The sequence below is a fragment of the Myxine glutinosa genome, chromosome 7, assembly GCF_964187855.1.
Source record: "Myxine glutinosa chromosome 7, kmMyxGlut1.1, whole genome shotgun sequence".
In the NCBI taxonomy this organism is placed as follows: Eukaryota; Metazoa; Chordata; class Myxini; order Myxiniformes; family Myxinidae; genus Myxine; species Myxine glutinosa.
Genome location: NC_136267.1, coordinates 32,150,869 through 32,175,018, shown reverse-complemented (window position 1 = coordinate 32,175,018; position 24,150 = coordinate 32,150,869). Strand labels below are relative to the sequence as shown.

At 39.2% G+C, this 24,150-nt stretch overlaps 1 protein-coding gene across 7 annotated transcripts in view; it reads left to right on the top strand.

The window, feature by feature from the left end:
- LOC137431094 (tight junction protein 2) overlaps nt 1–24,150 on the top strand; it is a 184,304-nt gene that overhangs the window by 155,246 nt on the left and 4,908 nt on the right. For all 7 annotated transcript variants that reach the window (XM_078781395.1, XM_068121996.2, XM_078781396.1 and 4 more), the window contains 5 exons: nt 318–935; nt 5,592–5,650; nt 8,644–8,789; nt 11,495–12,476; nt 23,090–23,169. In XM_078781395.1, coding sequence (XP_078637521.1) covers nt 318–935; nt 5,592–5,650; nt 8,644–8,789; nt 11,495–12,476; nt 23,090–23,169 — 1,885 coding nt within the window. The remainder of the gene's footprint in view (nt 1–317; nt 936–5,591; nt 5,651–8,643; nt 8,790–11,494; nt 12,477–23,089; nt 23,170–24,150) is intronic.

The following is a 24,150-nucleotide window of genomic DNA, read 5'->3' as shown; positions in this document are numbered from 1 at the left end:
ATGTCACCACGCCAGTGGGCTTTTTTGTCCGCCACAGTGCAATATTATTTTTCCCCTGAAAAGCGAAGGGTCCAGACCCCTGGAATTCCGCACCCCTTCCTTGTCATGAGCTTTCTTTACCTCCACATTATCCATATCGATCAAATCGACTTGGCATTTGATTCCATAAACATAATGTGAATTAATTCTCTTTTCCTCGGCCTCACCTGATGTGCTTTTTTTATTATTGGCAACAACAAATCAAAAATCAACCAATGCTAATGTAACAATTCTCTTTTTCTTGAACTAAAAAAAAATGTTGCTTTTTTATTTTTCAGGCAGAGGAGCTTGGGGAGAAACCCTGTGGCCCTGAGGACTTACTGTCATTTTTATCAGCTCAAGACAGCGAGTACTCATTATGTTTTGCCAAAGGGCAGCAATCCATAAGTGAGTGTGAAGAAGAAGAAGCAGACATTATGCCATGTGTATGTCATCTCAGCCACAGTGAGGATTGTCTAAGCCAGAGAGGGCCTTGTCTAAGGTCAGCCACACTACCGGTCACGGGTAAACCAAAAAGGCTGAGCCTTCAACCCATGTTTTCTCATGAGCCAAATGGATGTCATGGGATGCACCATACTTTGAACTTGTGTCATTGTTGTCAAAGAGAAGGTGAACGTTGGTTAACAGAGGCTTCTTCACAAACTGCATCACCCCATCAATATTTTCATCACCTCGATGGGAGGATGTCCGACCTTGTCATCCAAGGAGGGAAATCGAGACAGATTGACCCTGCTATGACAATAATTAAAAAAACAGATACGTGTGGAATGGCTAATGCATTTGGAGCACACCATTGTTGCTCGCACCCAACAACAAGACACCACAGAGGACCTATCCACAATCCATCTGCTGAATGTTCGTGCTTGGGGTTATCAACAACGATGAACTGCAATCAGGTACGAATTGTTTTTCTTCAATTATGAGTATATGGCAACAGTGATTCCTGTGTTACATATGTGCCTTTGGCTGTTGAAAACAAAATAACAAGAAAGACGTCGTGCAGATCACGATGCCTGCAAAATCCACCCCCAACCCCCAAAAAGAAAAGTTGCCATGGAGACATCAAATTGTCCATTTCATTATGATTACAATTTACATCTTAATCATAGCTTGTATCAATTCGATGAAAATTGATTATTTTTCAGATGAAAATTGATGATTTTAGAAGTTTGACCTTGAGTTGACCTTTAACATTTTGACCCTGACATAGTTGGTTTCCCAATTCAGTGAGGCACTATGTAAATGCTGTTAAATTTTCAAGTCAATCGGATGAAAATTGACAGGTTTTCAGAAGAAAATTGTTCTTGGAAGTTTGACCTTGAGTTGACCTTTGACCTTTTGACCTCAAAAATAGTTGGTTTCCAAATTTAGTGACAATGTGCAAATGCTGTTCAATTTTCAAATCAATCGGATGAAAATCGACGGTTTTATATGCAAATTGATGATTTTGGAAGTTTGACCTTGAGCTGACCTTTGACCTTTTCACCTCAAAAATAGTAGCTTTTCCAATTCATGACTCAATGTGCAAATGCTGTTAAATTTTAAGTCAATCGGATGAAAATTGACGGTTTTTTATATGAAAATTGATGATTTTGAAAGTTTGACCTTTTGACCTCAAAAATAGTTGTTTTCCCAATTTAGTGACTCAATGTGCAAATGCCTTTAAATGCTTAAGTCGATTAGATGAAAATTGACGGTTTTTATATGAAAATTGAGGATTTTGGAAGTATGATCTTGAGCTGACCTTTGACATTTTGACCTCAAACATAGTTGTTTTCCCAATTTATTGACTCATTGTGCAAATGCTGTTAAATTTTTAAGTCAATCAGATGAAAATTGACCGTTTTTTAATATGAAAATTGATGATTTTGGATGTTTGACCTCGAGCTGACCTTTGACCTTTTGACCTCAAATAGTAGCTTTTCCAATGTAGTGACTCAATGTGCAAATGCTGTTCAATATTCAAGTCAATCGGAGAAAAAAATTGCGATTTTAGAAATTTGACCTCCAGATGATCTTTGACCTCAAAATCAATATGCTTCTCAATTGTGACGACCTCTACAACTTGGTGAAGTTTCATAACGATCTGTTTGGATTTGTGACTCATTGGCGAGTGACAAATAAACAGACAGACAGAATAACAAGAAGACGTCATGTGGAGCACGATACTTGCAAAATACGATACTTTCACCTCAAAAATAGTAGCTTTTCCAATTCATGACTCAATGTGCAAATGCTGTTAAATTTTAAGTCAATCGGATGAAAATTGACGGTTTTTTATATGAAAATTGATGATTTTGAAAGTTTGACCTTTTGACCTCAAAAATAGTTGTTTTCCCAATTTAGTGACTCAATGTGCAAATGCCTTTAAATGCTTAAGTCGATTAGATGAAAATTGACGGTTTTTATATGAAAATTGAGGATTTTGGAAGTATGATCTTGAGCTGACCTTTGACATTTTGACCTCAAACATAGTTGTTTTCCCAATTTATTGACTCATTGTGCAAATGCTGTTAAATTTTTAAGTCAATCACATGAAAATTGACCGTTTTTTAATATGAAAATTGATGATTTTGGATGTTTGACCTCGAGCTGACCTTTGACCTTTTGACCTCAAATAGTAGCTTTTCCAATGTAGTGACTCAATGTGCAAATGCTGTTCAATATTCAAGTCAATCGGAGAAAAAAATTGCGATTTTAGAAATTTGACCTCCAGATGATCTTTGACCTCAAAATCAATATGCTTCTCAATTGTGACGACCTCTACAACTTGGTGAAGTTTCATAACGATCTGTTTGGATTTGTGACTCATTGGCGAGTGACAAATAAACAGACAGACAGAATAACAAGAAGACGTCATGTGGAGCACGATACTTGCAAAATACGCCCCCACCCCCCCCCCCCCCCCCAAGAAAAAAAATTCCATTGATACAGCAAATTGTCCATTTCATCAGGATTAAAATTGACAATCTTGATCAAAGCTCGGGTCAATAGGAAGAAAAGTGACGATTTTTCAGATGAAAAATGATGATTCTGGAAGGTTGACCTTGAGTTGACCTTTGACCCTTTGACCTCAAAAATAGTTGGTTTCCCTATTTAGTGACTCAATGTGCAAATGCTGTTCAATTTTCAAGTCAATCGGATGAAAATTGACGGTTTTTCAGATAAAAAGTGATGATTTTGGAAGTTTGACCTTGAGTTGACCTTTGACCTTTTGACCTAAAAATAGTATGTTTCCCAATTTGGTGACTCGATATGCAAATACTGTTCAATTTTCAAGTCAATCAGTTGAGAATTGATGGCTTTTTCGATGAAAATAGATGATTTTTTAAAATTTGACCTTGAGTTGACCTTTGACCTTTTGACCTCAAAAATAGTATGTTTCCCAATTTTGTGACTCGATATGCAAATAAAGTTCAATTTTCAAGTCAATCGGTTGAGAATCGACGGCTTTCTAGATGAAAATTGATGATTTTTAAAAGTTGACCTTAAGTTGACCTTTGACCTTTTGACCTCAAAAATAGTATGTTTCCCAATTTAGTGACTTGATATACAAATGTTATTCAATTTTCAAGTCAATCGGATTTAAAATTGCGATTTTAGAAATTTGACCTCCAGATGACCTTTGACCTCAAAATCAATAGGCTTCTCAATTGGGACGACTTATACAACTTAGTGAAGTTTCGTGACGATCAGTTTAGAATTGTGACCTGTAGGCCGGTGACAAACAGACAAATAGACAAACAGACAGAACCACAAACGGAACCGACCAATATACTTGAAAAATCTTGAATTTTGCAAGTAATAATGGATGGATACGATGCATATAAATGAATAAATGAAAAATTCAAGTGAAATTAGGTCATTTGATCCATATAATGCTTGTGCCATATCCACTTCCCAGGAATTCCCACCGACTGCAGATGCCATTAGCCCCCGTTGGACTTGGTCCGAAACGGGGAGGGGGGTGTGTGGGTGGGGTGTGGCTTATGGATTGAATCTCATCTATCTGTCCGTCCATCCGTCCGTCCGTGCGTCTGTGCATGTGTGCATTCGCAACCATATCTCGGACATGTATGGACCGATTTTGTTCAAGTTTGGCACAAAGACAATACATGAGAGCATACATATGCAGAACATTTTGTTTTGTAATCTGACCAAAGATGGCCGACTGACAGACTTTAACTCCGTGCAGCACAATTACTAAAACCAATTGGGGCTATGACATTTTATGTCTGTTTTTCCTTGTTAATAATACAGTGGTTTTAGACAAGCTCCCAGGACACAATGGCCTACTCTTTTTGGAAGACGCTGTAAGGCAATTAACATCCACAACCGAAACGGGGACGGTAAATCCATCTTTACGTGTCCAATCGGAGAAATGGGGAACAAACGAGTGGAGGCGTGCAGTAGGCCTGGATTTTGGGTTATTGGGAAAAGGCTTCCACCCTGGAGTTGTTGGGGATGGCTGAGAGAGCAGAGAGAGAGCTCATCCAGAGGACAGCGGTGAAAAAAGAAACCCAGAGGCAATTGAGCGGCCCGTGACCTGAGAGCAACAGACCTCGTGCTTTGGCCTCATTGCGTGACGTTTCAATACTCTTGAATTCTTTTGATTCTGCAGGATTCCAAGAGAGAAATATTTGATGCTGGGGCACCAGCCCGGAGAACACCCGTTGTTAGGGTGAATCGTTTACATCGTGATACAAGCATGAAATTTGGCAGTTATACTTAGATAAAGATACTCTTTACATCCAGTCGATTAGCCAACTCCAAATTCAATTTTAAATTTACCTAAGGAAGATAAATTGAAAATTTTAACGACCTCTTATAGATCATATTCTGTGATTCTGTGATTTGCATTGATACTTGTACGTCCTAAAGTCGATATTAAAAAGTTTATGGCACATTTTAGCAATTTTTGCGGCCATTTTGAAAAAAAAGGCCGCCATGTTAAATTTCGAGTTGGCTAATCGACTGGATGTTAAAGTATATTTACATAAGAGCATAACTGCAAGGTTTCATGTTTGTTATCACAATGTTAACGGTTTTTTTGTGTTAGCTGCCTAGCTACATAGCAAAGAGCTGTATAATTCGAGTAGAGGAAAGGAGTATAATTTCATGTGAATTGCATGGACATGATTTCACGCGGTTCCTGGAATTTCGATATTTTGTGTAAATTTAAGAGAAATAGAGTCGCAACCTCTGATTTGGTGTTTATTTACACTACGTACATCTGCCCCCTTTTGGAACTTGGTGCCCCCGTATGGAACCATAGGTGTGTGTGTGTGTGTGTGTGTGTGTGTGTGTGTGTGTGTGTGTGTGTGTGTGTGTGTGTGTGTGTGTGTGTGTGTGTGTGTGTGTGTGTTGTTTGTACATGTTTGTGAATACAAAATTCTTTTTTTTAAATGTTATTGCAATAACTGTTTTTCGCATTATTTCATTATTTTTCAAGTTACTTAGCAAGTGATGTTTGTAAAACCTGCTGTTTTTCTCCCCCTACTATAGTTATTGCATTATATTTGTTACATTGAGAAACTTTATTGTGATTACAGAAAGAAGGCTCTCCTACTTTCCAGCACAATGTCGGAGTATACAAAGCCAATGGATGCAGGTAAATATGCTTTTGCGCTCCTCCTGCTCACATCTTTCTCAACCCCATCTGGAAGCCTCTTCCTGAAGCCTATCCGGAAGCATTTTATTGAACCCCATCTGGAAACACCGCACTGACTAAGTTTATTAAGTCTTTGGTATGACTTGGCCATGGTTACAATCAAACCACCGAGCTCTCAGACTTTCAGTGGACCCTCTAAAGTTTAGAGTGTTTAAAGTTGAGTGTTTAAAGAGTGTCTAAAGTTTAAAGCTTAGAGTCTAAAGTCTAAAGTTTAGAGTCTAAAGTTTAAAGTTTAGAGTCTAAAGTCTAAAGTTTAGAGTCTAAAGTTTAAAGTTTAGAGTCTAAAGTCTAAAGTTTAGAGTCTAAAGTCTAAAGTTTAGAGTCTAAAGTCTAAAGTTTAGAGTCTAAAGTTTAAAGTTTAGAGTCTAAAGTTTAAAGTTTAGAGTCTAAAGTTTAAAGTTTAGAGTCTAAAGTCTAAAGTTTAGAGTCTAAAGTTTAAAGTTTAGAGTCTAAAGTCTAAAGTTTAGAGTCTAAAGTCTAAAGTTTAGAGTCTAAAGTCTAACGTTTAGAGTCTAAAGTTTAAAGTTTAGAGTCTAAAGTCTAAAGTTTAGAGTCTAAAGTCTAAAGTTTAGAGTCTAAAGTTTAAAGTTTAGAGTCTAAAGTCTAAAGTTTAGAGTCTAAAGTTTAAAGTTTAGAGTCTAAAGTTTAAAGTTTAGAGTCTAAAGTCTAAAGTTTAGAGTCTAAAGTTTAAAGTTTAGAGTCTAAAGTCGAAAGTTTAGAGTCTAAAGTTTAAAGTTTAGAGTCTAAAGTTTAAAGTTTAGAGTCTAAAGTCTAACGTTTAGAGTCTAAAGTCTAAAGTTTAGAGTCTAAAGTTTAAAGTTTAGAGTCTAAACCATAATGCCACCGAGTCTGGATTTTTGTTTTTCACAAGTTGATATCACCAGTCCAGAGTACATGAAATATCATGATAACGGCAAATTTACTTTGTCTTTACACTCATCGGTCAGACATGAATCTTTTGGACAACTTTGCACTCTAGGTTTCTTTATTGGCAAATGTTTTGCTGTACCCACAAGTGACGTTAAATTTGTACTCTCTCATTTTGGTCACATATTTATATTTGTCAGAATGGCCAAAAATATTCAATTACAAGAGCTCTAAGCGATTCAGCATTTTTACGGCAATGCTGTCTAGAACAGTTTGTCTGTCCGTATGTCCGCACAAACATACGCGAATCATAGCTGAGGATCTGCTCAGTGGTCACATGATGGGGGACAGCGTTTAGTTACCATTACAGTTGCATATTTTACTAAAAGGAAATATGAAAACCTTCTGTGGAACGTTTTGGATTCCCAGCTGGTGTCGTGAGGTAGGTATGAGGTTTCAGAAATCCCTCAAATACAATTATGATTTTGAAATGAGATCGACACGGACCTTGCTCCCGGATCCGGAAGTGACAAATGTCGACGGTTCGCTGGTTTGATGATATCTCAATACGATCGTGATTTAACATTATATTTTGATACAGTAACGGTGTTACTTTGTGATTGGAATGATGCTGTTTGGAATGAAAATATTGAGTTTAAAGTATAGATATTTAAGTTTAAAGCAGAATGAGGAAATGACGTAAGCGGTTCCATCCATGACATTCACGGATTCCCCATTTGCAGTTTCGCCATTGACTGGATGGATATAGCAATATTCAGGCTGGGTACGTTTTTTGTGCAAGTCCTTCACGAACCTGCTGTCAATGCCTGACGTTCAACTGAAGGTGGCACAGGAATGTGGAATGTATTGGTTCATCGTTTGTCATTCGCCGTTTTTTATGCCTCCACCCCCGAAGGTGGCCAGAGGCATTATTTACCTAAGTAATTCACGAACCGGCTGTCCATGCCTCAAGTCAAAAAAAATTAAAACTTACATTATTTGCTAACTGGTAAATGGTATCCCCACCCAGGTCATACTGTCCTCTTCAACTAAAGTACCAAAGAAGCCCGGCTACGCTGTTCTTAGACTATCGGTCTTATTTACTTCCAATCTTATATTCAGCTTCTCCAATCCATCCTGCACTTTTCCCAAGAGCCATGGGGATTGAGAAAAGCCACACTGCCTGAAGGCTGCAAGACATTTTTAAAAGCATACCTTTGCAAATAAATGTTTTTGGACATCACCCTGGCTGAATCAGGAATATTTGGAAAGAGTTGGGGGGAGGGAAATTAAAATATATATTTCATCATCATTTAAAGATTCATTAATTCTATAGAATTTTCTGGTTTCGACAAAAAAGGAGATTTTTTTTCTTTCCTCTGTCACGTCGCTTTTATATGAGCCTCGACTTTTTGTACAAAAATGTATGACTTGTCCGCAAGTGCAAATATTGCACATATAGTGAGTGCATGCATCATTTTAACAGTGGTCTGAAGCAGATGTACATGTTGATCGTAATCTCCATAAGTGGGTTCCTCTCTGGGCCCAAAGAGGACCAAGTTGTGACGCGTTGCTATTGTCACGTCACAGTACCCTTCACATAAGCCTGGTGTTGCTTAGCGGTTAAGGTGCTGGCTTGGGATCCTGGGTTCAAATCCCGGTCGATCGCTGAATTAACGCCGGGGGGTTGACTCAGCCTGTCATCCTTCCGAGGTCGGCAAATTGAGTACCAGTTCACTGGTAATTCCCTGTGTGTCGCAAGAGGGGACTAACACGGTTGGTGGCAGGAAGGGCATCCGGCTGTAAAACATTGCTTCAAAAAGAGGACCAAGGTGCCCTAAAAAGGCCAACCCCTCCCTGCTCTGCGGGGAAAAATGGCCTCGAAAGGTGGTACTACTAGTACCCTGGACAGCCTCCATTTGTATGACTCGGATAAGTTTAAGGCTAAGAGAGGCCTCCACGTGAGCTCTCAGAGCTCTGTCACTTTGATTCAAATGACATTGCGTGCAATTATAGTTTTACCTTTTCATTATATCGCTCACTAATTCATTTGGAAATTCTTACAGGTCATGCACATCAACCGCATCACGAACAGCAGATAAAACCACCGCCTCTCCCACCACAAACCGAGTTTGCCAAAGTGGTCGGCAAGTAGTCAACAACTTCCGGCAGCCATTTTGCTCCGAGTCACTGCTGTCATCAATCTCACCTGGTAAAGTTCTTTGCTTTTCTACTTTTTTGAAGTGAGATCTTCAACAACTAGTCTGATAGCCATATTATACTGCTCTTATGTCAAACTATATCCAACACAAACAATTTCTATCATGTGCATTTTGTTTTCAATTTTTTTTTTTGCATCAGAAATGGATAGTCTCCAGATAAGTGAATCCCATGTTATTAATATCTAAAACAAAAAATAAATACCAGAATTTGATATTTAATTCTGGAAGTCTTCCAGTAACTCTTCATGAATCGCTGAGGAATTGAACGGTTTTACATCAAGCAGATCATCTCAGTCGAAATGAAATTTCAGCAAACAATTGGAATACGCACATCATGTGACAGGCACATCATAAGGCATGATAGGTCTTGTGACCTTAGTTATTTAGCAACCATGAGGAAGTTGTTATTTTTGCCTCTCCTATCCCCACCCTACCCCTACTACACCCCACCTCCCCGCTCTTCTCCTTGGTATTGTCGACCAAGTGATGCGTAGTCCGACATCGTTGTAATAAGACATCATTATAAGACAATAAGTTGTAAATAATAAATAAATAAGACAATAAGTTGTAATAATAAGACATAAGTTGTTGGCAATAAGACATCGTTGTACATAAACTGCAGCAAATTTCCTGTACGACTGGCATTGTTGTCTGAATATGAATTTTACAATATGGTGGTTAAATCTCCGGAGCGACAACAGATTGTCGATTTTTTAACCAAATTGGGATATTTGACAGCACACTTGTATCAAGGCATTAAATTGTAATGTCTCGATTTGCCCAAAATAATTCTATTTTGTTTCAACAACTTCTGATAATTACAGAAGAAGGGTCCATCTACATATTATGTATTCAAGAAAGAGGAAGAGGAAGAGTTTGAGTGAAGTAAGAAAAAGAAAATCTAAAATTCAGAGATGGATGGGAAAAGATGAGAGTAGGAACATAAAGGAACTGTGAAGGGTTGGGGGTAGGAGGGTAGCGTTGGAGGAGGGAAGGCAGTAAGGAAAGGAAGTTGGGAAGGAATAGGATTTTACAAAGAGAATGCGAATACATGTGAGGGTGGAGAGGGAAATCATGAATTTCACGTTTTTTAAAAGTTTGTCGGAAGTAGATGGTTTGTTTTTAACTTCGCCCAATCCTCAAGGGGATACCTCAACCATTCCTGATGTGTGCATCCACACTCTGACCCACTATCGGCTAATGTATCACCCATGGGAGGCCTACTTTAATATCGCGGAGGCCTTATTAAGCAGTTCAACAAAATCGTCGAATGTAACCCAAATTTTTCACATCTAATTTAACTACAAGTTCATTTTGCATCTTGAATGTGGATTAGCTCAAAGTTATCCATGCTTCTTCCTCAGTGTGTTTGCCCCCCACAGCCGCTGGTTTGAGATATGCTGAAAAGTCTTGATTCAGCTTGTTCACCCAACCGGCCATCCATACGGTTGGACAAAGTTGTCTAATACTGCAGGACCACAACGTTTTGGTGTCTAATTTAACCATAAGTTATTTTCGCAGCTCTTAGCACTTTCCTCCATATTGACAAGATAATGAAATTCTAACATTATCTCTGTGCAAACTACACGTGATATTCCTCCATGCTGCTGTTCGCAAGATATGACCACCATGGGTGTTTTGGACTGGCACAACACTCATATATATACACACACAACTACACAAGTAAAAAAAACAAACGAACATCAGAGATGAGGTTAAATCGAACTCATGAATGTTGCCGGGAAACATTAATCAGGGTTTATATTCATTATTTAAATAAATATAACCCTAATGTCAATGATGATTTAAATAAGGTTTGTTGATTGTGTGATGCGAAGAACCATGACGTACAATAATTAATGGTATTTGCGTAGGGGTAGAATATATTATACGAGGATATAAACCCTTCAAAAGTGACTGATTGGAACATTTTATTTGACGGTGCAGCCGCGTGAGCCTGCCAAAGTCTGAAGCCTTGGCCTAGTGTCAGATGTGCTTAAATCTTCTTTATTTATTAAACATCATATGGGTGTAAATTAACATTCGTTTTACTCTGCGCACATTGCACATCACGTGCAGCGATGTTCACCTCCCTGCGCCTTGCATTTATTGTTAATTTAAAAAAAATTAAAAACGCTTCTGTACACCGCCCTTGAGACTCGGTTTGCAAGCCACCATCTACAATTCCAATAGAAGAGACATAATTACTCATTTATGGAAAATGTTTTTCGAGTTTTTTATCCTCAAAAAATGGACTGTAGTGAACGCACATTCGTGTTAAAAGATTGGCCTTTAATACCCGACTCAAATCGTCCTCATGAAGGCAAACGGACATCTGTACAAACACACAAACAAACATTGTGTTTTATATGGTAGATATAACATTGTGTGAATTTGAAACTCATCAAAATGACTGAATTCCACCCCCGCTTTCCTATTTCTGCAAATAATTACTTATTTGATTACTTTGCTTTTTAAAAATAATTTGATATACTTTAAACAAAGGTCTCAACCAAACAACAACAACAACAACAACAACAACAACATGCATTTTAAGGCCATTTTCCCTGCTAGAGCGGGGGTGTTCAACCAAAAGTGTTTATTTCTATAGTCAGAACAGATGGAGTAGAGACAACTTCTGTGGTGCTATAACTACAAGCACAGTTTTATTGTCCTTTTTTTCCAACACTCACAGGCCAATCAATCTTACAACAGAAGGCTGGGACTTCAGTGCTACGCTCCAAATCTACACAAGGCATGCAGCCAGCTCAACTCTCAGCATACCAACTGACAAAGAGGTCTTGCTGCCAATTTCCAATGGACAGTATGACAATGTCAGGCACATGTTCCAGCAAGAGCCTGAAGGGAGCCTGCAAGAGGTGTGTGGACATGAAACCATGGCCACTGCTGAACGGGATGACTCGCTTGGAGGTTGGTACAAACAAGGTGTGCACAACTCCACCAAGCCCAAGTCCTCCAGTAAACTGCGACGGGCATCTTCAGAATGGAAACATTGCATGCTGCGTCGACAAAAGCAACACCATTTATTCGACATCTTCACAAAAACAGTTTGGCAACGCATTGCAGCCTGGTGTCGCTGCACATTCCAGGAACTTTGCCGGAAGAAACACAAGGCTGCCGGTGGAGTGCTGTCACTCCACACATGTGCAACACTGTAAAGCATTTCAACATGGAGATGCAGAAAATGTCATGGATTATATCGCCAATCCATTTGGAAAGGGCAGTTCTTGCAGTGCACTCTCCTCTATACACAAAGCACGAGGAAACCAGGGCATAGCTGGTGCCGGGTTAAGCCCTTTTGCTACGTGCTCTTGTTATTTGGGTTTTTGCAGCTCAACCCAGGATTTTGAATGTTCTCCCGAGTCACCGACGAAATACGAAACCAACAACGTTCCTGCCGTGTTGCAGCTACCAATATCAACATACTCCAAACATTCTGAGATAGGCAGTAAATGCTCGATAACTACAGCGTCACACCAATCCGACACCAGCATTAAGACCACCCAAGGCTTAACTCGGAGATTTAGTGAACCAGGGAACATGGAATCCAAACGAGCCTTCTCTGAAGGTTTGGAGGCAGCATCGGACCCTGCTCTGCTCAGCACGGTGCATCACGCAGAAGAAATTTCACACCCCAATAGTGCAGCATCCTCGAGGTGAGTTTCAATGTGAAACATGCTTCCAACTATTATATCGAAACTTTCCCTCTATGGATATGGCATGTGCCATGGATGTAATGCCAGAATGGGAAAGCGACGCAAGCAAAATGGTTCAAATGAGTTTTATTGATGGAATATTTTGCTTGTTTCTGTTGAAAACCATTTGGCTTCATCTACCTTAAATGTGTCCGGTTTTCCTCATCCTCAGGGTTTTGCTTCCATCAAGTCACCTTTTGGAGAGGATATTAAGCCAGCTGCTTATGCTCAGTTTTGGGGGGAAAAAAATTACGTTTTGAAAAAAAATAGAAAAAACAGAAAGGTTTGAAAAAATATATATAAAAAAAAGTTTTGAAAAAGAAAGAAAGAAAGCTTCGAAAAAAATAATAAAAAAAGAACGTTTTGGGAAAAAAAAGTTTTGAAAAATAATATAAAAAGAAAGTTTTGAAAAAAATATAAAAATTAAGTTTTGAAAAAAAAAGTTTTGAAAAATAATATAAAAAAGAAAGTTCTGAAAAAAATATAAAAAGAAAGTTTTGGGGAAAAAAAAGTTTTGAAAAATAATATAAAAAAGAAAGTTCTGAAAAAAGTATAAAAATAAAGTTTTGAAAGATAATATAAAAAAGAAAGTTCTGAAAAAATTTAAAAAGAAAGTTTTGGAAAAAAATATCTTTTACAAAGAGAATTCCTTTGGTCCATTTAACTTTGCTTCATTAACTTCCTTTTCTGAACTATAACCAGTGTGGTGTCCTCATTACACCCCCAAACATAGATGAAAATAAATCAGATGAAGTGTTTCTCAGATCAATGGCCAAATTATGCATTTCCAACATACTATATGGTAGCAAAAGTCATACAAAGTTATGTAATCAGTGACTCCTCCTTATTTGTTATCCCAAAAGTTGTCCAAGCGTCCGTCAACTTTTGGTTTCCGTCAATTTCAAGGAGAACGTCTTGTCCGATTAAATCCATTTTTGCAGCGTGTGTTGGAGTTGAGTAGCGGAAGGTTCCTTTCGAAAATGGGCACGCTGCGATTTTCAATATGGCCGCCACGGTAGCCATCTTAAAATTGGTTTCGGTCAATTTCGAGCAGAACGGCTTGTCCGATTAAATCCATGTTTGCAGTGTGTTGAGGTTGAGTCGAGGAAGGTTCATGGGTGCGTTGCGATTTTCAATATGGCCGCCACGGCAGCCATCTTGAAATTGGTTTCCACCATGCATGGGCTGAGAGGTTACACCCGCTTTGCGGTGCTATTTATTTTTATGTTGCAGGCACCTACAACTCACCACAGATGAGTTCAATTCCAAAGTAAAGGAGAATCACCTGCTTGAAATCGAATTATTTCTGACAACTTGTAAAAGGTGCCAATAATATTGTCTGGGTCATTTTAGGATTTTTGTGTGGAATAAGCTAAGATTTAGTAATTTTTTCAGCTTTTTTTGTTTTGTTCCACTGAAAACCAAAGAAATACATATGTGGATACCAAAATATTTTATAATTTCAACAATTTTCTGGAAGAAATTGTACATTATTTGGGAAAAGTGTAAGCGTGGCAATATTTCTAGCCACGACTGTATATATTTGCTATGTATATATGCTATATATATATATAATTTATTGTGAAGAAGAAGAATCTCAGCCTACCCAAAATCTTTGTTTGTAAGGTTTCAAAGTTTACATAAACTGTAAGGGAAGGTACATCAAAACGGTACCGGCGGAATTGATCATTTCCATCAATTCGTTATCTGTATTGTCACAAGGATCAACTCCCATTGATCCAGTCACAATAACCACCAAGCTCCAATTCTAAATTTCCTACATTAAATTTAGGAAATGTAACTTTTATTCAATTGGGATAATCAGCCTGTGGGAGTGGGAGTCAGAAAAGGTAGGAGGAAAACTCCAAAAAATTCCTGTGTATTTAGTGAAGCAACGATAAATTTGGAATAATAAAAATATGTGAACGGTAAATATGTGAACGGTAAAATATGTAAACGTAATTTTAAAAAAGCAACGATAAATTAAACAAATTTAGTGGAAAAATGGAGGTATGTGAACGGATTACCAATTCCACCACCTTTCCTCTTTGCATCAACTCTGGCTATGTGATTTATATGAGCATTTGAACCAATCTTTCACTTTTACAAACTTAAAGCTCAAATATGAATGGATTGAATTTGAACTTGGCAACCATGACAACCATGGCAACCGTCAAACTCCAAACGATTCCCCGCCATAGGTGACTCAAACAGATATAAATCAGCAATGGACGCTTAATTAAACTCGAAGGGACGTGTGTGGTGCTGAATCGGGGATGGAGGAAGGGAGATGCAAGAAAGAAAGCTGTTCGGCCATTAACGATCTGTAAAATGTGTAAGTTAACTGCAAACATATATTGATGTAATTCTCTATATTCACTTCATGGTGAGAATGAGTTTAGTATGTGGAAGACAAATTGATAAATTGAGTTCCTATGTTTGGGTTTGTAAGAAGTGTGATAGCTTTTAAAATACACAATCATTATTTCATTGAAGGCAAACACCAAGAAATACATGAAACGTTCCCATCCCTCCTTCCCCACCTCCTCCCCCTGAAACCTCCCCTTCCTGTACACACAGTGTATGCAATGGCCACCATCAACACGATGCTGGTGGTTCGGTCCCAGATGATTCCCACTAACTAATATGGTCGGCTGGGGACCATTTTTGGGTCAAGTTTTTCACGAAAGTGGTGGCCAGGCCTGATGTGTCACTGATGCTGATTTGGGCAGAAAATTTAGTTTGTTCAGGGGGTTTTTTTGTATACATAGTCGAGGCTCATGGAAGAGCTTGTACTAGTACACTGAACTGATCAGGATGCAACAAGACAAAAGGAACAGCATAGAGAGGGGCAACACCAATAACAGAGCCGATGGCCAATACAGGGGGAGGCGTACAAACAATGGATGTGCGGAGGAATTGAGGGAAGAGGGTACAGGAGAGGATACGTGGTGTTCCCAAGATGGATACAGAAGGGATCTCTCAGGAGGGAAAAGTGTAAATTTGGAAGGGGAGGGATGTGGGTGAGGTTAACGAGGTTAGAAAAGACGATGGTTTTGGATGGGGTTGATTGGAGATGGTGGTGAACAGCTGTCTTGAAGACCTGGAGGAAAGAATGAGATCGAAGAGAATGTGGAAGTTTGTTCCACAGGTGGGGGAAAAGGAGGAACGAATGAGTGGATGTGAGCAGTGTGAGCCCTGCAGAAACCTGGGGAGACAAAGCACAGAAAGAGCAAAGGATGCAAGACCAGAAAGGAGGTGGTTGAAGACAGAGAGACCACCAAAATTCAGTAATAACTCGTTACTCTTCATGATAGACATTAAATATTTCATTCTTAACGTCCATCAATGGCCAGTGCAGGCAGCCGAGGCCTCTGGACTAACATCCCTCCGAGAGACGCCCCGCATGTGAAATTGATGACTCGCCCCGCATGTAAAACACCAGGATGACAGTGCACAGCTGGGTCGACATTCGAACAGCTCAAAGGTGAGTATGCATACCTATATACCTCATTGTGCCAAACCCTTGTATTAAGTTCAGAAAGGTATAATGACAGCACCTAAAACCAACAGGCCTCGTTCACATTATTCCACCACAAAGCCAAAACACAATATCACGATGGAGTGAAGTGGAACACCAGCCTTTGGAAAAAGACAACTTTGATGAATATACACCAAATGCTCTCAGATGGAGACAGTTTTCCATGCATTGGATGAAGATGACAGAAACAGAGTATGAAATACAAGAATATTGACATGAAAACGAGCAGAAAGCATACAGCGTAAATGACAAGGCAGCTCACAAATCGTTTCGGTGACGAGCATTTGTTTATCAATGCATTTTCCCAGTTAGTGATTCAAAACGATTTGAAAATGCTTCAACAAAAGGTTTTGGTATACATCTCCCACCTTGTGAAAACAAAAATTCCAGGTATGGATAAAAGATTGCAACAAATCAATAAATGCAGTGGATGAGTGAACTCTTCAAAGAAAAATATTGACACAAAGTCCTTTATTAAATGTGACCGAGAATTCCTTAATTGGTTTTCATATTCTCCAACCACCAGTACTACCCCATTGTCTCCTTTTCTCCAAATCCATAAATCTAGCTTATTACTTACAGGAGAAAATTGCCTGTTGTAGATGATACATAACAAGGAGTATACAGTGATTGATGGACGAGTAATTTGAAAACAACACGCAACATTGTACAGTAGTTCATTGAATATAAACCTTTACACTACTATATATACTTCAGGGTGCATGGGGTGGACAAAATGGAAACAGAAACAATCTCGCAGGAAGCTAAAGATGGTGGTAACCAGCTGTCTTGAAGACTTGGAGGGAAAGTTTTTCCTTAGAGAACGCGGAAGTTAATTTCACAGGCAGGGAAAAAGAGGAGCGGATGAGTGAAGGTGAGCAGTGATCCAGGATTTAGGTAGTTTCACCAGAAGGGGGCTTGATGATGGACTGCGTGCTCCTTGCAGAAACCTGAGGGAGGGGGGATGGGGGGTCTGGTGGTGAGGGGGGCGAGGGGGTCAAATCACAGAAAGAGCAGAGGGTGTAAGACCAGAAAGGAAGTGATAGAAGATAGAGACACCACCCAGCTGATTAAATAAAAAATAAAACTCGACTCAAATATAAACAAGTACAGATATATTCAAAGTGCACCGCCCCCCATGCCAAATAAAAAAAATACCCTCCAGCGCAGTATTTCCGGGGCGCCTCAGGTGCCCGGCGATACCGCCGTGCAGCACAGAGAGACGGTATTGGGAAGGAGAGGTGTACAATTAATTGATTGATTATTTGCGTAATTAAAATCAATAAATAATGATCGGAAAATAATTTCTAAAACAATTGGCTAATATTGTTTCATGAACCACCAGTGTTTCATCCGAAGCTGTAACCTTTTGAAAATTAATTGAATCAATTAATCAGAAATTAAATAATTAATTGATTAATCAATAAATAATAAATTGCTTAAATGAGTAATCAATAAATAAAAAATATCTCTTATAGCCACATCACTTGGTCACTGTCGTGTCCAAATATCAGCTTCCTAGCTCAAAAGGTGCACGAGATATTCCCCAGATGAGAAAGAAAATAAACAAGTGATCAATAATGAAAATAAATAAATAATAACGGTAAAATGATTAAATTATTGATCAATTGGCTAATAGAATACCAAAAACCACCACCATTTCATCTAAATCTGTAAAAATAAAATAAAATAAATTAAGTCCTTAATCCAATAATTAAATAATTAATCGATTAATTGATTAATAAATGAATCAAAATATCCTTTATAGCCAAATCACTTGGTCATTGTCATGTCCAAATATCAGCTTCCGAGCTTCCGAGCCTGAGATATTGTCCAGATGAGAAAGGAAATAAATCAGTACTTAATTAATGGATAATAATTAAGTAACTCGTCAAATAAATTGATTAATCAAAAAACAAAAAATAACTTTTCTTTCAAAGCACTTACTATTGTACTGAAATTTCAGCTTCCTAGCTTAAAGGATGGCTGAGATATCACCCAGACAAACAAACAAGAAAACAAACAAACAACCGGAGTGAAAACTGTGTACTCCCTTTCAGCGCCTGTCATTGCCGATCCCCCTTCGGTGCCCGGAAATGACGTCATGCAGCGCCTGGAGATGGCATAGGAAAGGAGCGGTGTACAATGAGATTTCAATGGAATAATGTGGGTCATTCACCGGTGTTGCCTGGTGTTGGGCTAGCGGCTAGGGTGCCAGCTTAGGATAAAACCAAGGATCCTGGGTTCGAATCCCGGTCGATTGCTGAATTAACGCCAGGGGGGTTGACTCAGCCTGTCATCCTTCCGAGGTCGGCAAATTGAGTACCAGTTCACTGGTAATTCCCTGTGTGTCGTAAAAAGGTGACAAACAGGGTTGGCGGCAGGAAGAGCATCCGGCCGTAAAACATTGCTTCAAAAAGGGGACCAAAAAACAACAACAACCACGGTCCCCGAAAAAGGCCAACCCCCGCTTTGCGGGGAAAAATGGCCTCTAAACGGTGGTTTTTTATTCACCGGTGTGATGCGGAAGATACAATTGCTTAAAATGGAGGGGTATACTGCTCAGAATGGTGCACAGAATTTAAGGTTAAATGATACTTTCATTCTCCCACCCATTATATCCACTGAATGAAATTAGCATCGTATTTGAAAAATAAAGTGAGTGAAGTGTTTTAGGTTTACATAGCTGCATTAAAAAGCATTACGAGACTACAAATAAATACTGTAGGCATATTTGTCATGAAAAAAAAATTCGTGTATTTTTTTTGTTAAAAGCAAAAACTCACTTGATTTTGTAAGAAGGTATCATAAGCTTTAAAAAAATTTAGGGTGGCATTTTTTCTGAACATTCTAACGGCCTGAAATCCAAGATGGCCGCCACCGTAGCAAAACGCCCTAAATTTGACACTAAAATTTACTTAATGTGGTTTAAATATTTTTGTTTTCAGCATGAACTGCTTGGAACTTGTATATAGAGGTGACTATAATAACAATAACTTCCACCTGACTACTAATCTTTTTATTTTGCACAATTTCAGACAGAGGCTGCCTTTTTTATTTCAACATGGCGGACGGAAAATTGACGTTCGAATCCAGTCACCGGCAGCAGTTTGTTCGCTTTATAGTGTTAAGGTTCCACTTGTCCATTTTATGGTGTACTAACATATTCTTTTCTTCTTTTGCAGGCTGCAAGTACCCACAGCAACCATCACCCAGGATAACATAGCTTAGAGACCTTAGATTAACCAAAATGGCAGAGTCTTCATCTAACCAGAAGTCATAAACGGTGGATTTTGAACTATGTTTTATTTGCCAGTTGAGCAGCAAGCAAACAGATTATACAAACTATGTGCTTCGTCCTCCTTTGCCTTCAGTATAGAAAGTAATTACAACAACTGATGTTCGATGTTCATATGGAGAAACAGAATTCTCTACATTAAAGAATCGCATAAAAGGTTTGTCAGCCCATGAACTTTTACAGAATGGTTTTTCATACCACAAGACATGTTATAAGGATCTCACACATAAAACATGCATTGAACGAGCCAAGATCCGATATGAGAAAGGACAAGCGACAGGCAGCGTCAGTTATATAAAACAGAAGACAAAAGGACGACCTAAAAAATCTGATGCTGCATCTACAAGTGCTTCCACATCACAGCGATCTACCAGAAGTCAGGCTTTCGACAAGGAGATGTGTGTCATTTGTCAGGAAGACAAAGCAGACAAATTGCACGACGTCTCAACTGAAAACATGGGAGCTCAGCTCAAAGCCATTGGTCAACAAACAGACAGAAAACTTTTGAAAGTTAGATGGAGCAATGTTGTAGGCTCATCTGATCTTCTTACAGCAGTTGCTGAGGACATGAAGTATCACCTTCTGTGCTTAGGCCATGCAAAACGAGACATAGAAAAAGCTAACAGACCTCCAAAACAGCACGTTCATTTTGTACAGTTAGTGTCTGACCTGGAGATGCTCGACATGGTGGAAACTGAAATCAATGACCCATCTAACAGTTCAGCTTTGAATATGAACGACATTGAACAATCATATGTTGGTTTGCTAGAAGCCAATGGGTTCCCTTTACCCGACAATCCGCGATACAAACCATACTTAAAGCAACTGATTTTGGACATCATTGCTGATGTGCACTTAACCAGGCCTCCAGTCAAAACCAAACCTGAGCAAGTACTTTCTACAAAATCCAAGGAAACCCTGTTAGCTGGTGCGTTGGCCTCCGATACAAAAGACCTAAGAGAAGATGTGAAAGTCCTTCTGAAAGCATCTAAAATACTGAGAAGAGACATTGCAAGCGCAACCCCGTGGAAATTCGAAGGAACATTTGATAATTATGAACCACCTGCTTTGCTTCAACTCCTCTGCAAGCTTGCTATCCAAGGTTTACATCATGTTAAAACAATCAGCAGGGCCGATCTATGAACCAAAGTGCATCTGTGCTGGCACAACATTTCGTATGTGCATACAAGTCTGATCGGCAGGTCACCTATGAAACAAAACATGAAGATGTCACTTTCAAACACCGCACTGAGACTCCCCTTACCGTCGGCTTAGCTCTGGATGTGCACAAAAACACCAGGTCCAAGGCCCTTGTGGAGACATTAGGCAAACTAGACCTCACTGTCCCGTACAACAAGGTAATGGAAATAGAGACTGCCGTCGCAAATGCTGTTCTTGAAAGGATAAAATCCATGGGAGGAATTTATCGACCACCTTGGTTGGTTAACGACATGTTTGTTTGGTTTGCACTGGACAACATAGATTTTCTCGAATCCACGCCTTGTGGCATGAACACACTCCATGGCACTGCCACCGCTATATATCAGACTGCATCTGACAAATCCCCAGCAACACCACTTGATATCGATCGGTCATCAAGGTCTCAAACATTAGAGGAGGCTATTCCATGTGAAATACTATCATGTGACAAACCAATACCAACAAACAAAAAGTGTGACTCAAAAAGTGTGACTTTACCAGACTCGCTCCTCACTCACAGCCAAGAAGAGGCAGACACTTTGCTTGTACTGCATGCTCTAACTGTTCTCAATGAAGCAGAACTTGTTGTCAGTTCCCCAGACACAGACGTCTTTTTGTTGCTTGTCTACATGTATCCAAACTTACCAACGTCTACAACCTTCCTTACGGGAAAGGGCAGGCTGAAGAGGAACATTTCTGTGCGGAGCACTTAGGACCAAAGCGCGCTTCTGCACTGTTAGGTTTTCATGCTCTGACAGGTTCCGATATGTCTGGTAGATTTGCTGCCAGAACCAAAGACTCGTGCTTCAAGGCATTTATGTCTTGTGATGATGAGATCCTGGATGCACTAGCAATGCTCGGGAATGATGACATTGATCTGCCCGCTGATGTATGCTCTCAGTTGGAACGCTTTGTCTGTATTTTGTATCGATCCAAAATCTACACAAAAGTGAATGAGCTCCGTTGGTTCCTCTACTCAAATCGTGCAGCCGAAGGAGAAAACCTACCACCAACTTCTGGTTCACTGGACTTACACATTCGTCGGGCACATTACATATCCATGATTTGGAGAAAAGCTTGTGAAACTCACCCGTGCCTCCCAGCACCAGCTGCATTTGGTTGGACATTTGATGCAGTTTCAAGTCACTTCTCTCCAGTTCGCTGTTTGAATCCACCAGCTCCTGAAGCAGTATTGCACCTCATAAAGTGCGGGTGCAAACGTGGATGCGAAGGAAGGTGCAGCTGTCGCAAGAACAATATCCCATGTACGGAAGTTTGTGGATGCTGGGTTTTCAGCTGCAACAACAAAACTGTCCAACCAGGGATAAATGAAGACTGTGAAGATTGAGGTGTTTCTTTCTATGACATTCACAAAATTATAATTCACTTGATATCCATTGTTAAAAATACTAAATGAAAGCCAGGCATTTAATCAGTATGACTTTTTGCATCTTCCTGTTTAAACGATTTAAGAGATTGAACAGTAATTCAAGTATTTCATTTTATTTAGATCTGTTTGTTGGCTTGTTAATTATGTATTCTTTGTGAAAAATACATGTCTTTAAATATATACTTTGTTTGTAATTACATGCGAAGGGAGAAGGTATAGTTTACATTGCGGGTGCGCGGTGGCCATTTTGGAATTTGGCATGTAGATCATACATATAACATAAATTTGATGATTCCATTCGATTCCTGGTCTCAGAAAACATATATTTAGACACTTTATTTGTAATTGTATCACATGTACTCGTGAAGATATCGCATTATTAGTGTTTGGCGGCCATTTTGGACGCCATCTTGGATTTCATAGTCTTAGAATGTTCAGAAAAAATGCCACCCTAATTTTTTTTAAAGCTTATGATACCTTCTTACAAAATCAATTGAGTTTTTGCTTTTAACAAAAAAAATACACGAAATTCCAAATATGCCTATACTAAAAGTTGCAATAGAAGGGGATTGGGTGGGTGGGGATACGGGTGCGACTTGCATTGCCCATAATTCAACGCAGACAATATAAACATTTGCTATTGAAAATAAATTACAAGCTTCATCGATTGTATCCACATTTTTCACTGCAACAATTGCTTTGTCATGCCAGCCCACAAATATGATTATTTTCAATGAAATTTGATTTCTTCCTTTCTCAAGCTTCCACCACGTGGCGTACGGTATTACAAAAGTACCATGTATTAGGAATCCTGTGTACCCTGTTTTATTCATGCAAAAATCCTTTTACAGGAAGTGAAATGCCATCTTTTGGTCAGAGACTGCGGTGGTTGGTCCTCTTGGTTACACACACTCACAGACACATGCTGTCTCTTTCTGCAGAGCATTTACATCTTATGATGTCATCACTGTGCATTTATCAAGTACTCAGCTCCCAACCAGAGGCTCTTTAAAGCAGTGCATGCAGTGAATTTGTTTGGCGTGAACTTGTTCGTTTACGGAAACATCCATATATGGCCAATTCAGCTTTACGAGTGGTTTGTTTTGCTCTCCAGAAACCAGAATGCATTTCCCCTTCCCGCCCAGTCCTGTACCCCAGAACATTCTGCAAGAGACGTTCATCAAAGAACCCCAAAATTGCAGCGCCAAGCCAGACCTGCTTCAAGGTAAACAACCTCATGGTTTGCATATGTGAAGCCAAATTTACATATGTATATATTCAGGGTGGAATATCTGCAGCTCAGGATTCAAATTTGGAGGAATAAAAGCAGCACACTGAGCGGTAAAGACTAAAAAAATCTTTATTTTTGTCAGACGTTTCAAGAACAGACAAGTTCCCTTCATCAAAAGCGATAAAGTGTACATGAATGTATATATATATATATATATATATATATATATATATATATATATATATCAGTCACTATGCGACCTTCATATCATCAGTGGAGAACCGCCAGCAAGGTTGTCCCATACAGCTGCTGCTGCACCTTGCTGGGAGCGATAAGCACCGCCTGCCACACGGTAACGTTATCTCTGGTATCCGCTCATCATATGGAGTCGATCTGGTTGCGGTTGGGAGTTACTAATAATGGTATCTGTAATCTGGTTCTCCAACCTAATGAGCGGACAACATGACGTCATCGCCATGCATGTCCGCATTGCCTGCAAAGCTCCAGAGGAATACATATATATATATATATATATATATACAGTTACAAAGAAAGAGGGGGGATCCATAGCTCGACTGTGTTTATTTATTTTTATATAAATATACAGTATATATATCTATATATATAAAACACAGTTTGTGTGTGTGTGTGTGTGTGTGTGTGTGTGTGTGTGTGTGTGTGTGTGTGTGTAATGTTACCGATAGACTCCTAAACGGAGAGGCTTACATGCTTGATATTTGACATAGACATGGCCATTGAGCGTGGGACGAACATGGCCGAACTCAAAATATTTGACGATCCATATTTTTTATTCATATTTACCTCAGCGCATTTCAGCGCACGGAATCAACGGAATCAGAGCAGGTGGGCGCTGATTCGTTCAGAGCGATCACGTGATGACGCTATGACGCTATGAACGATATGACGCTATGAACGCTATGACAAAAAAAATCGCTATGACGGTATGAAACGCTA